At 40.8% G+C, this 13,379-nt stretch overlaps 1 protein-coding gene across 7 annotated transcripts in view; it reads left to right on the plus strand.

Moving 5' to 3' along the window:
• Nucleotides 1-2,610: 2,610 nt before the first annotated feature.
• The window catches only part of kif1aa (kinesin family member 1Aa), a 58,915-nt gene continuing 48,146 nt past the window's right edge, over nucleotides 2,611-13,379 (plus strand). For all 7 annotated transcript variants that reach the window (XM_088350426.1, XM_088350427.1, XM_088350424.1 and 4 more), the window contains exons 1-2: nucleotides 2,611-2,787; nucleotides 5,046-5,185. In XM_088350426.1, the coding sequence (XP_088206552.1) occupies nucleotides 5,080-5,185 (106 nt within the window). In that variant the 5' untranslated portion in view covers nucleotides 2,611-2,787; nucleotides 5,046-5,079. The remainder of the gene's footprint in view (nucleotides 2,788-5,045; nucleotides 5,186-13,379) is intronic.

Below are 13,379 nucleotides of genomic sequence, written 5' to 3' on the forward strand. Positions count from 1 at the left end.
GCAGTGGTTAGCGCGTGTGCGGCAAAGTTCTAAGGTCTTGGGAACCTCCTGTGTGGGTTCAAATCCAGCTACCGGACTTCCTGTGCGGAGTTTGTATGTTCTCCCCGTGCTTGCGTGAGTTTCCTCTGGGCACTCCGGTTTCCTCCCACATTCAAAAGAAATGCATTTCAGGTGGATTGGCCAGTCCAAATTGTCCTTAGGTGTGGATGAGTGAGCGAGTTGTCTGTCCCTGTGTGCGATTGGGTGGCAACCAGTTCAGGGTGTCCCCTGCCCACTGCCCGATGATTGCTGGGATGGGCTCAGCACCCCCGCAACCCTACTGAGGATAAGCGGTGTAGCTAATGGGATGAGATGAGAGACTATTGTACTGACACAATGACATCCAAACAAAGAGGAAGAAATGCGCCACACTTGGCTGGAGGACAACATTTGGCCATAACAATTTAAGAAGCCACGCTGCTGTTAAATTTATGGCAGACTAACCATAGGAGGGCGCTCTTGACCTACCTCATAATTGTAGTAGCTACAAACAGCGTTGTAAACTGCGCAGGTTAAATCGGGCTCTTAAGTCATTTGTGTAAATCGTTTAATGGTCTTGCTGTGGGATTCTTGAAGTGACCCACTGTCCATCAAATATTTGACAAGCTAAATACATGAGTGCTTTGTTGGTTTATTACTTTGAACAGCTCAAAGACAAGCTTCTAAGTTAGAGGGGTTGGGTAGGGTTACTTTAATTGGGTTACTTTCAATTACTTTTGGATTACTCCAATACCAAATATGCTAATAAAAGACAAAACAAACTAAATATGAATAAAATTATGACTCACAACACGTGGTGAGCTTTCTCTCCTGGCTTTGATCTATTTGATCTCCGGCAAAACGAACATAAAATGCGACAGAAACAAAATGAAAATAAATTCAAACAGCTTGCCAACATCATTTTTGCCGTTCCATGTATTCCTTTACTCCTCAAGTCTGCACAAAATTTAGTAATTTTATTCATATTTAGTTTCTTTTGTCTTTTATTAGCATATTTGGTATTGGAGTAATCCAAAAGTAATTGAAAGTAATCCAGTTAAAGTAACCCTACCCAACCCTGCTTCTAACCAAGTCAAGGACGTGAAAGCCGACGTCTGCATCAAAATAATTTTACTTTTTAATTAATTCAGTTGAAAAAGAACATTAATTCCGCATGTTCACATATTGTATATCGTCTTTTTCTACGTTTGCCTGTTCTTTCAGTTCCGAGCCCATGCATAATTTTGTACAATATATTTTTTCAGTTCCTGCATCAAAAATGTTTTAGTTTCTCTTTGACGGCAGGGTATTTGGCTTTCTATCATGAAAGACAATAGGAAAAAAAAGATTTATGTTTTATTTTATTTATTTATTAGGATACGAATAGATTTTCAATCCCAAGAGTAAACGATTATAGTAATAGCTTCTACTGTAATATTTGATTTTGATTCGTTTAATAATCTTTAGATTCCTTGTTACGGTTTCCCTTAGCAGCAACTGATCTGCTATTACTTTAGATCAGGGGTGTCAAACTCATTTTAACTCGGGGGCCACACGATAGAACAAACATTCTGTCGGGGGTCGGACTAGTAGATTAAAGAGAAAGAAAAAGAGAGATAAAGAAATAAGAGAAAGAGGGAGGGAAAGGAGAGAGGGTGGGACAAAGAAAGAAAAAAGGGAGAGAGGGAGAGAGCGTGAGAAACAAAAGAGATAAAACGTCGTGAGAGAGGGGGAAAAGAAAGGGAGAGGAAGAAAGAAATCCAAAGAGAAACAGAAAGACAGAAGGAGAGAAAAGAGAAAAGGAAGCGCAAAGGGTAGGTAGAAAGAAAGAGAAAAGAGAGAAAAGGAAAAAAGGAAGTTAGAGCAAAAGATGTTAAAAAGACACAGAGAGAGAAAGAGACAAAGAGGAACAAAGGAAGAGAAAAAGACAGACACAGAGAGTGAAAGACACAGAGAGTGGGAGAAAAAGGGGGGCAAAGAGAGAGAGAGAGAGACACAGAGAGATAAATAAATACAAGTACAGTGTCTTTGTGAGAGGCACCTGGCTTTGGCAACATCAAGTTGACATATTTCAACCTGCAGCTCGTTTTTCTCTTGCGCTTCTCTGAGTGTTGTCTCGCGTGCCGGATTCAATCCCTTAGCGGGCCTGATCTGTCCCGCGGGCCGCCTGTTTGACACCTGTGCTTTAGATGGTCTTTTATGTATTTGCAATCTAAATTGTTGTTAGGTATGTTTACTACCTAGCAATTTAGCAAGCAACTTAGCTGTGAGATACACGCATGCCGAGTTAAACAAAACGCACTTAGCATTCAAATTGGAAAATTATAGTTAGAGAGAGGCATAGATACATACAAGTATGTATGTAAAGTAAACAATGTTTGTCACCACGCTCGTAAATGTTCCACTTTTGACCATGACGTCACAAGCATCTCTAAGGTACTTCGCTCGTCCTCCTCTGGCCCCGCCCCCCACTGCCTTCTTCCTACCACTGCATCGATGCTGTTGCCTCCCTCGCCGGTGACGTCACCACCCTCTGGCTCGCTCCAGCATCCTCCCGTGACACGCGAAACCATTTTGGACGGCATCATCCGAACCCAAAGGCCGACCGTCAGCGGCCTCTCGACGGCCAACACCTTGCCCGCGAAGGCACCTCCTTTGCCGGGTCGATAGAGGACACCGAGTCCTTCCGTCTTGATGGACGCTGCAAGTAGGCGGAAAGGGTCTCATTGAAAATACGACAGCGACTCATACAAACGGTGCTAACATCGCGTATGTACACTTTTATATTATGTTTCTTGTATTTTTTACCACATTTCTGAACGTTTTGGTGTTTTGGGTGTGCGTGTGCGTTCGAATCCAATGGGAGGACGCGGGCTCAGGGTGCGGCCATTCAGCGGGAATCCCTGCTTCTCCCCAGGACACTTGTCATTTAAAACAATATTCAAGTATAATTATTTTGTATGTTAAATAACTATAGTTTACGGTTGCAAAACGAATGATTGGTTTTCTGTCTATATAATCACATCAGTTGACAGGTAATTTACATTACAAATGTCAATCAAATAATACTGCCTGGTTATTTGTGATAAAATGTGAAAAATTGTCAAAAGCTTTGAAATTCATGTCCTGGGTGTGCCATGAGGTGTTGCCTTTTGTCACCAGCAGCATGGTGACCGCCCTGACAGTCCTGCATTGTCATTACCGGGGGAAAACATACACAAAACCACAGTAAATATTCTCATTAGTTATAGAAAATACACCCAATCAATGTTTGCAAGGAGAATAAACAAAGTCCCAAGTGACTTCCATAAACAAGATGCCACACTTAATAATCTGAATGCGTGGCACATGATGTTCGTTTAGGTGTTACTTGGCGGTGCTGGCAACTGTGATGACTCAGCCCAAAAAATGCCAGTATGACGTGACGGTTTTTCTGTCGAGATCAAGGGAGGATTCTTGCGAGTGTGCCCTTTTGGCAAAACGTGTTATACATACGGTATGGCGGAACTGAGTGGGAAGTAAGCGGATGCCATCTCGGCAGGAAACACCCAAGCGGTGTCCAATTACTTTTGTTCAGCCAGTGATTCAGTGTCCGATTTTTTTAGAATTATCTATACTCATTTATAGTGGATAAAATACTTATATTAAGATACTAAAACAGCTGATTTAGAGGAAGGTGATCAGAGATTTAAAAAGGTGACAAGAGTGTTTATATGGGTTGCATGTGAGAGGTTCATTCTGAACTCTTCTCCATTAATACCTGAAAAAGCAATGTATTTAAATCCGATGTTTTAACTCGGGTGTGTAGATTTTGATAACCATTATATCAAATACATTACCTAGAGAACCAGCTTCACTGGTCCATGTTGTTAGCATGTTCCTTTACAGTTTACACGGTCCGATTTTGTATTCTACCAAATTACCTATTGACTGTTAGTATCTGGAAACCTTACTGGTAAAGGTTGACTAGCAATGACCTTCTAAGCAACTTAGCTATCCACCAATCATTTTCTGGGTCACTGTCATGTGGCAATTTAGATTGTAACTACCTGTAACCAATTATCTGTCTTCTTGAATGCTGTGGCTCACCCACTGTAATCGTGTCATCCTTACCACCCTTTTAGTGGTATTGATAAGAATCATCATTAATTTGATTGGTATGGATGACTCATACTGTTTCCCGGACGCACATTAGAGTCACACCAGTGTGGCTTTTTAGTTCCGGGAGCTCCGGGAATGTAGCGCTGTAATCCCAGGTCATGTTTTAGCTGTGCCTGCACATCTTTTGTCAGCCCCTTCGTGTTATCATGGACCATGGGTGTGCTGCCATTGTACAGCTCTAAAAAGCATATTCTTTCTGTAACACCAGGGCGTCTTCAAATTTGCTATTAAGCTCAGAGATATTCACTAAAGCAAGGTTCCCAAGCTGAAATATATATTTTGTTACTGATTAGCGCAAAGAGCCACCAATTTGATGGATTTCTAAAACAACAATTTTATTATTTTATTACTATGTTATTACCAAGTCTTAAGAATTAGATGCAGAGGTTAAATTAGGCTCTTACTACCACTAAAAGATCGGTCTTGGATAAGGGCACTGACTGATTTACATATATAAATGATAGGATCAAAAATTGTGAAGAATGGATGTATTTAAAGACACTGATCATGTTAATTCTTTCTCATGCCAGTTAGAAATCAAATTCCCTAGAAAATCACAATTTGAAATCACTGGTGAGCTATTTCCAGAGCTGGTCCACGGGGTACTCAAACGCTCTTAGGGGGCATGCGTGCACCGGGCATGTAAAGAGATTGGATTTTTCCAAATCAATGAAATCATTACCGGTCGTTAAGTGGTGAATCACTTTACTTGAGTCTGCATTAGTGAATTCTGTTTTTATCTAATGAGTTTGTTTGTTTAAATGATAACCAATTTAAGTAAAGAACTGGTGGTGAACATATCGTTTTTTGTATTCAATGAGCATCAGTTGGAATAACGAGAATTCTCTTTTTGAATCCCTCCACAGAGCTGCTGTGGTCCAAATAAAAAAACATCGCACCATGGCGGGGGCCTCTGTGAAGGTGGCGGTCCGAGTCCGCCCTTTCAACTCCAGAGAAATGAGCAAAGACAGCAAATGCATCATCCAGATGTCAGGAAACACTACGAGTGAGTATAGTAAACTATTCCCATATCAGGGTTCCCACCAAAAATGTTGGTAAGCCTGGCAGCATATCCTACCTAGGATGGTGCCAATAGGTGGGCATGGTTTTACAAAGAGACACTAAGCGCCTATTCATTCTAATCAACAATGGAAAGCAGGCAACCAGCCTCTAGCAATTGATGTTCATCATTTTTATCAGGAATGTGGGTGTTTAGTATAGTGAGATCGAGAAAAAAAAACAGGCTAGGAAAGCTCTGATGTAAACCCTGCATATTCAGATTAGAGTATTGTGTCAGAACCGAAATGCAACTACAGTAAATTCCGGACTACAGAGCGCACCTGATTATAAGCCGCACCCACCACATTTTAAGAGGAAAACCGATTTTGTACATACACAAGCCGCACCTGTATATAAGCCGCATGTGCCCACATTTAAACATGTAACACAAACACAAACACAAAATTAACCCAAACCCAACTACAAGTGTCGCGATTGAAACTAATTGTCCTTCGTTAAAGTCCACAGTCTAAAAATCACAGCCGGCAAAATGATACCGGTACTTAAGGTTTGATGCAGACCTGCAGAGTCCAGGTCCCGTTGAAAGTAATCCAAGGAAAAAAGTGTATATTTCCAAAGGTAAGGGTGGGAAATATATATCAGATGAACACATTTACTCACGCAACTCCTTTTTCTTAAACCAACTTTTTACCCCCTCTTCTTTCCTTGTCTGTCCCTCACCTTTAGCGGTCCCCACTTAAACTCGGCACCCCGCGTTTGTTCCGCCCCTCATTTTTTGTTCACCCGTACCAGAATAAGTGTCTAAAAAAAATACAAATAAATACATTACAAAAATATACAGTTGCAAATACATATTATACATGGGTTACACATATACAAAGAAAGACGGTACACCGAGAGAGTTTTCAAAACTTTAATAATAATAATATAGCTTTGACAGGGCAGTTAATGGTAGCAACACTCGAGCGCCGCTAGCGGCCGTTAGAAAAATTACATAAATTGGCTGCATCACTGAATAAGCCGCAGGGTTGAAAGTTAGGGAAAAAAGTAGCGGCTTATAGTCCGGAATTTACGGTACTGTATGCTGTTCTGTCCAATGAATGAATGAACTATAATGTCATTTCGTTTATCTTGAAGATGAAAATCGTGTCATTGTTTTATTGTATACGACATGTAGGGTCTGGCATACCTCCCGCCACCAGAAAGCCCCAAATGGCGTTTTGAACTGTGCACAAGTGTGTATGATTATCACAGACCTGTGCCCAATCATCCTGAACCCTTTAAAAGGACATTTTTGTTCAACAAACTTTGTCGGTCATTTTGAGTTGTTGTTTCATTTTTACCACAACGCCACAAAGTTTGTCAAGTCAAGTCAAGTCACATTTATTTATACAGCCCTTAATCACAAAAATGTCTCCAAGGACTGCACAGGATTACAATGACACAATTACCTGATCTTAAACCAACATGCGGGCAAGGAACAACTCAAAACCTCAGCGTGAGGAAAAAGAGAAACCTTGAGAAGGGACCTCACAAGTGGTAATCCCCCTTTCAGGATGACCAGGGTGAATTACATTTAGAATTACAGTACACAAACATAGTAAACACTAGGTAATATGTTGAAAATTTTTCTGGAAAGTGCATGACAGCAACGACGCCCCCAGCCTGTAAACTAGTTCAGAAAGTCTATGACGGCCACGACGCAGCTTCGTATAGTTCTGGGTTCTTTGTTCTTTGTTACTTGCATTTTTCGGTTCCAGGATTTGGCTTTTGTTTGGACATTTTCTCAGTTGCTTTTCTGTCCACTTGTTTGATTGGTAATTTATTCTTGAATTTCTTTAATGGACGCAGTCAGTGTCTGAAACTCATGAGAAAAAGTTACCGGACACCTAGGCAGACAACTCTGAAAAGTCGCTGACCCAGCCATAAAGTTGCCTGCCCCAATTTTCACAACTTGAAACACAATAAGACAACTAATCACAAAAAAAAACATTGTTGCAAAGTATTAAGGATTGATAATCAGAATATATAACAGAACAACACTTTAAATTTAAGTTTATTATAAATCTACTCATAGCATTCATTGCATGGATATGACAATGCTGTTTTCCATCCGCCATCAGTATGTACCTGTATTTACTCATTTTCATTCATGCAATGTTTGCGTTGTGTCGTCTGCTACAAGCCACGTGAACTCCTCTTTCCACGATGCTTTTAATGTACGTTTACGTTTTGTAGCGTCATCAATTTTGTTAGCTTCTTTCAAATCTTTCTTCTGGGGCTGAGGTTTTGGCTTGATTCCTAACCACTTATCGATTTTTCTTGTGTTCTCTGTGCGTCTACTTTGGAAAATGATATGCAAATGCACGACTTTATTACGCTCGGGAAAGTCCATAAGCATAAAGTTATTCGATGCAGGCTTCTGATCGGCTGCAGAGTATGCAAATTGCCAACGAACTGAAATTCCGAAATTTCCAAACCCAACGAAGATTCCGAAATCAGAATAAAGCAAATAAATGAATAAAAATGAATTTTTTTTTTCTTTCTTGAAAAAGTTATCGGCCACCCGGGCAGAGATGTTGTGTAAGTTGTACGCCCGACGTAAAAGATGGACGCCCCGGGCGTCCGGGTAGACGTTATTTCAGACACTAATGCAGTTCTCTTTTAGAGAACCTCTGCCTGCAGTCCCTGCCTCCCCCACATGGGTTCATTACTACTATCAAATCATAATATGACATTGATGGCATTACAAATATCCCATTTATGGTTAAAAATATTTCAACTTTATAGGCCACCCTTCTCGGCTAATATATTCTAAAACAGGGGTAGGGAACCTATGGCTCGGGAGCCGTATATGGCTCTTTTTATGAGTACGTATGGCTCCAAAATAAAAAGTAACTATTGCACATCTCTCTGTGGCGTTCTAAAGTCATGTGATTTCATCCTGATTTTGGTCCATTGTCAGGGATAGACATTATTAAAACTATTTAGTGGCTATATTTGCACATATATACATGTATATAGTTTAATACTACATGATGGTGGAAGCAAAGAACTCACGTCCTTCTTGGCTGAGGTCCCGAACAGAGAGAGCGAGTGTTTATTAACGTCAGAGGAATCAGTACAGACAAGAACACGACTTCAAAATAAAAGAATACAAGATTGATAAAAGTACAAGAGATATAATTACACTCATTGTTGAAACGTTACTTACGTGTGTGTTTGTATGAGAAACATTGTTTTTATATTTAGTAATATAAAAACAAGCTAATTACCTTGAGAAAGAAATTCAAGAGATTTACATTGAAAACCTGACATCCATATAAAGCCGAAGCAACTTAGTGCAGAAGTTTGATAAGAAACCTCTTAAACTGATAAATAAAAACTCTGGCAAACGACTTTGATTGGGTGAGCAGTACAAGTGGGCGGATCCCTGCACACAGCGCAAGGCACTTCCTTCTCTCTCTCTCTCGCTCAGTGCAGTCTACACCGAAAGTGAATATGACGTTATGCTTATCGTTTGCAGTAAATTGTGACATTTTTACAAGAGAACTTTGCATGCACATTGTTTTGAAACCATTATTAAGGACAAATTTCATGGAAAAAAATGCCTCAACACTCTTAACTGAAGGTGGAAGAAAAATTGTAAATGGCATATTTACATTGATTTGGGACACAGGATTTGGCATTATAATCATTTCATTAATTTGATTAAATCATAAAATGACACACAGTGAAATAAAATGTGCTGAAGAATTAGCTTTTGTCTAGAGAGCGTGTTTGGCAGTTTTTTCAATTTTGTCTGAAAATTTATGATGTGGCTCTTTCAATTTATTTTTAAAACATTTTTTGCTTTTATGGCTCTTTGGGTCAAAAAGGTTCCTGACCCCTTTTCTAAAACATTGAGCAATTCATGTTCGGTTCCAGTTCTGTCAGGATATTTAATTATCTCTATGTCTTCATGCATTCAATAGAATAACAGCATTTTACTGGTGAAATTTGAATACTCTTAACTTGCATCTGAGGCTGTGACATAAGGACAGCATGCTATATAATGCACGTAGCTTATCATTCAGAGGAGACACCAGATACGTAGTCTGCTCCGCAAGTTAAAGCCGCATCTCAATAATTAATGAAGCCTTGTGAAATATTTAACGTTTGCCCTAAATTAAACCCTTGCCCTCCCGGTTTTGCGTCATGGATGACTAAACGACAACACTGCTTCTCAACTGGATGACTTTTTGATCTTTTTTTTCTGAGCTCGGTTTGATTTAAAAACTAAACTGTGACATGCATACAGTCAGTCCACAACATTGTGCGCATTCATGTTTTATCTTCCATTCTATTCTTTTACTCTTTTTCCCAGCATGCTTTTCCCAGTGGAGGCTGATGTGTGATAACTCCGCAATGTTGTGTCATTGGTCATCAGCATTTTTGCTCCATTGAACTTTTGGTATTTTGGTTCAAATCTACATTGTTTTAGGCCAGTTATACTTTTTTAAAATTGTAGTTCTTTTATTCTAAGTAAGCGTTTATGTTTGACAAAGGACAACCCAGTTGTGGACGTTCAAAATGAGGTTACAGATTTATTGGGAAGTGGAAGTAATTACCAAAAGGCTCCGCATATGGGAGAAGAGGAGAAAATGATAATAAAAAACACAGTCCAGAATGAAATCACAGTTGGTAAGATACAAGAAGTCTTGATTCAGGTGCAAAGAGGTCAGGAAATGACTGCATGCAGGGCATCAACATGGAAAGCAACAATCTGACAGCTTCTGCTTTTGGCACAGTCATTATCACGGTTAATGGATCCCTTAACTGCCTGGGTCGTTGGGGTACCATTTCCTGTGGCGTGTTTTGGGCGAGTGCAGCCTGGTGGTGCCCATCCCTCTCCAGGCCGTTCATTTAGGTTGGGGTTTACTCCCCCACATGAAACACATAGTACTGGTTTCCATGGTTACCAGGAGCAGGAAAAGCCATATACAGAGTAGTTAGTGGGCATCAGGTGTGGGTGATTGGAGAACAATGGTGTGATGGATCCTAATATAACCGCTGGTATTTTGTCACTCCATTTTGTGTGCGTCCATGTATATGTTCTGGCGGGCTTCAATAATTGTTTTGTTCCACCTTGACTATATTCTTGTTGTTTCGTTGTATTGTACTATAATATTTCCTATTTTTCCCCAAGTAGACGTTCACACGTGGCATCACACTTTGCATCTCCATATTGTTGTGTGAAGCATGGTAGAAAGATGATGGGCCATATTAGTAAATCCACTCAGACTTTATTGTTTTATTTACTCTCCATAATAGTCACTGCAGACACTGCATTGCTCCACAATGTTGTGTGAGTTTGGACAAGTCTGCAATGATTTGTAAGTTTTATTTAACACCAAGTTTCACTTAATAGATTGCAATCCATCTTGGTGTCCTCACACACACTGGGGCATCGGCATTCAGTGTTGACTGGATGTTCCTTGGAAAAGAAGCCAAACAGAGAAAGAGAGAGAATGTGTGTGCATGTGTTGTGTGATTTTGTGTGGGGCAAGATGATGTGAGTGAGTTCATTGCTTGTGCTGTGTGGAAGAGTGTCAGCGGCACATAAACGTCTCCTTGTCTCTCAGTCGTCCTTGTTGCCATGCTTGTAGACGGGCCTCTTCCCACATGGCAGGAGAATGGCAGACATCTTGTTTTTTTAACAAGGGAGAGCTGTCAGGAGGGAGGGAATGGTGTTCTCCCACGCTCACAATAAAGATGCAATGCACTGAGATGAAGCAATAAAGGCCGGCTGTTGGACAGCTCTTTGACTTTAAAACACCCATGGAACCCATAACTAAAATTGCATTTTTTGTGTTTTTTTTTGGCTTCTTGAGATTGTTTATTGGGGATGATAAATTTTGTGTTTCCGAAAAAAACTGGCTTCAGAGGTGAGGGTGTAGTTTTGTCTCATCTCATCTCTTTAGCTGCACCGCTTATCCTCAGTAGGGTCGCGGGGGTACTGGAGCCCATCCCAGCAATCATCGGGCAGTGGGCAGGGGACACCCTGAACTGAACAGACAATCGCAGGGCACACAGGGACAGACAACTCGCTCATTCACACCTAGGGACAATTTGGACCGGCCAATCCACCTGAAATGCATGTCTTTGGAGTGTGGGAGGAAACCGGAGTGCCCGGAGGAAACTCACGCAAGCACGGGGAGAACATACACGCACAGGAAGTCCGGTAGCTGGATTTGAACCCACACAGGAGGTTCCCGAGACCTTAGAACTGTGCCGCACGCGCGCTAACCACTGCGCCGCCGTGCTGCCCGGTGTAGTTTTGTGAATATTATAATTCAATGGGAGTTTCCTCTTTTACGACTTGCCTGTTTCACATATAGGCGGAAGATTTCTTGAATTTTTAGAAAATGGCTTGTTGAGACCAGTGACTGTTGTCCGGTCAAGTCAAATCAAGTCAAGGCATGTTGATTTGTATAGCTCTTAATCACAAGAAGTATCAAAGGGCTGCACACACAGACTATTACTGACTACAGACTGGTGATTCACAGTTTACAAACAAAATGATCCTACATCTTATTCGTCATTTGATTACCAGAGCGAAAAAGCAATGTATGAACTGGTATAGAAAAACAAGTTTTATCGTCTTAGTTTAAAGGAGCTGTATAGAATTTGGAACTTTGTTACTCTGTGCCGCCATCTCCTGGCATGTGTCATAATTCAGTCAGCTTCAGTCAGCTCATTTATAACGTGTGTGCAAGTATGTACATTTCTTGGGCTCGGATAAACTCTTCTTTATTCATCTTTCTTGTGGTTTGGGGTGGCGTCTGGACTCTACTTGAAGCAGGCCTTTTCTTACTTTTACCATTTTCATGCTACACTGTCAAATAGAAAAACAAAACTGAGGGGACAAGCCTGTAATCACTTTTCAGCATTCCCCCATGCACCCAGTTCCTCCGACCTAATGTGTTCTGCCTTGAAAAGCTAAAGATGAAAATAGATAGGCATCGTGAAAAACAAAGCATAAAGGCTCCTTGAACTCAGTTGGGAATTGTAAACACATAGGCTACTTAATAGAGAAAATATTTACTCTTGATTTTTTAAGGACACCTCAAATAACGCACCCCACCTATAACTAATATTTAGTGATTTTGATAAAGTAAATCTAAAAACTGTGAGGTTAAATGAGAAAGAACTTTAACACTTAGAACACATGACCATTTCCTATCACTTCAATTTTATATTTCCTTGATGACATGTGAGGCTGTGCCTCACCTGCCTCCCTTGACTTTAGTCACTGGTTGAGACTTTTGTTGTTGTCCAGAATCCCTAGAAAAGGACTGGCCTTGGGTCAAAAGCGGCTTTTTTTGGGCGTCTACTTATGTTAATGAAATGTCATTTTGACTAGGACTAGATTTTAAAAGTGAGGATATATATTTTCGGTTTGTTGGTGATAGGGATGAGTGGAGAGGTGTTGTGAAAGGATAGTGGTATGTTTGGACGCGTTCTAAGGGATGGGCAGGGCACTCGTATGATGCGGCAGGGGTAAACCAGTGAAAGCTGTCGGGCCCTGATGTTGAACAGAAGAGTGTGTTGTGTCACCCTGACCCGAGTGACATGGCCGCTTTCTTGTGTCCTGTTTCATCTGGAGGGATGGAAGCATGACCAACCTAGGTGCCGAGGTGCCTAACCTGTTTAGGTGTTTGGGCATTTGCGTTGGCCATGGTCCAAAAATGTTTGTGTGTGTTTTTATTTATTTATTTTTATTTTATTCATTTTTTGTATGTGTTTCCTTGCTGTCGATCACGCCTCTCGAGGGATATGACCAGGGTAGATAGATAGATATATCTTTGACATTAAGCTCATTGTTTGGATGAAATGAGAATACATATCTGCAAGGCACGCTCATCTGCTTCCACGCCCGCCCTCATGAAAAAAAATGGTTGCGTGGTACAAGGATGGACGTGCTCGGCTTGTTAATAGTGTCGCTCGGATTGGCGTCACCAGCAATAAGGGGCAGCTGACGTAAGCCCAAACGCTCATTAGAACATTCGCCGCTCTAGGTCATGTCCTGGCTGGCCGTGAGGCGATTCTCTTTCTGTCTGACAAAAAAGATTTTTCATCTTCTAAATTGACTGGGCAGTAATCGGTTTTCAGTGATGGTTTCCGCTCGTCGTATTTTT

Source organism: Urocampus carinirostris, chromosome 12, assembly GCF_059441175.1.
Source record: "Urocampus carinirostris isolate Australia breed hairy pipefish chromosome 12, RoL_Ucar_1.0, whole genome shotgun sequence".
Lineage (NCBI taxonomy): Eukaryota > Metazoa > Chordata > Actinopteri > Syngnathiformes > Syngnathidae > Urocampus > Urocampus carinirostris.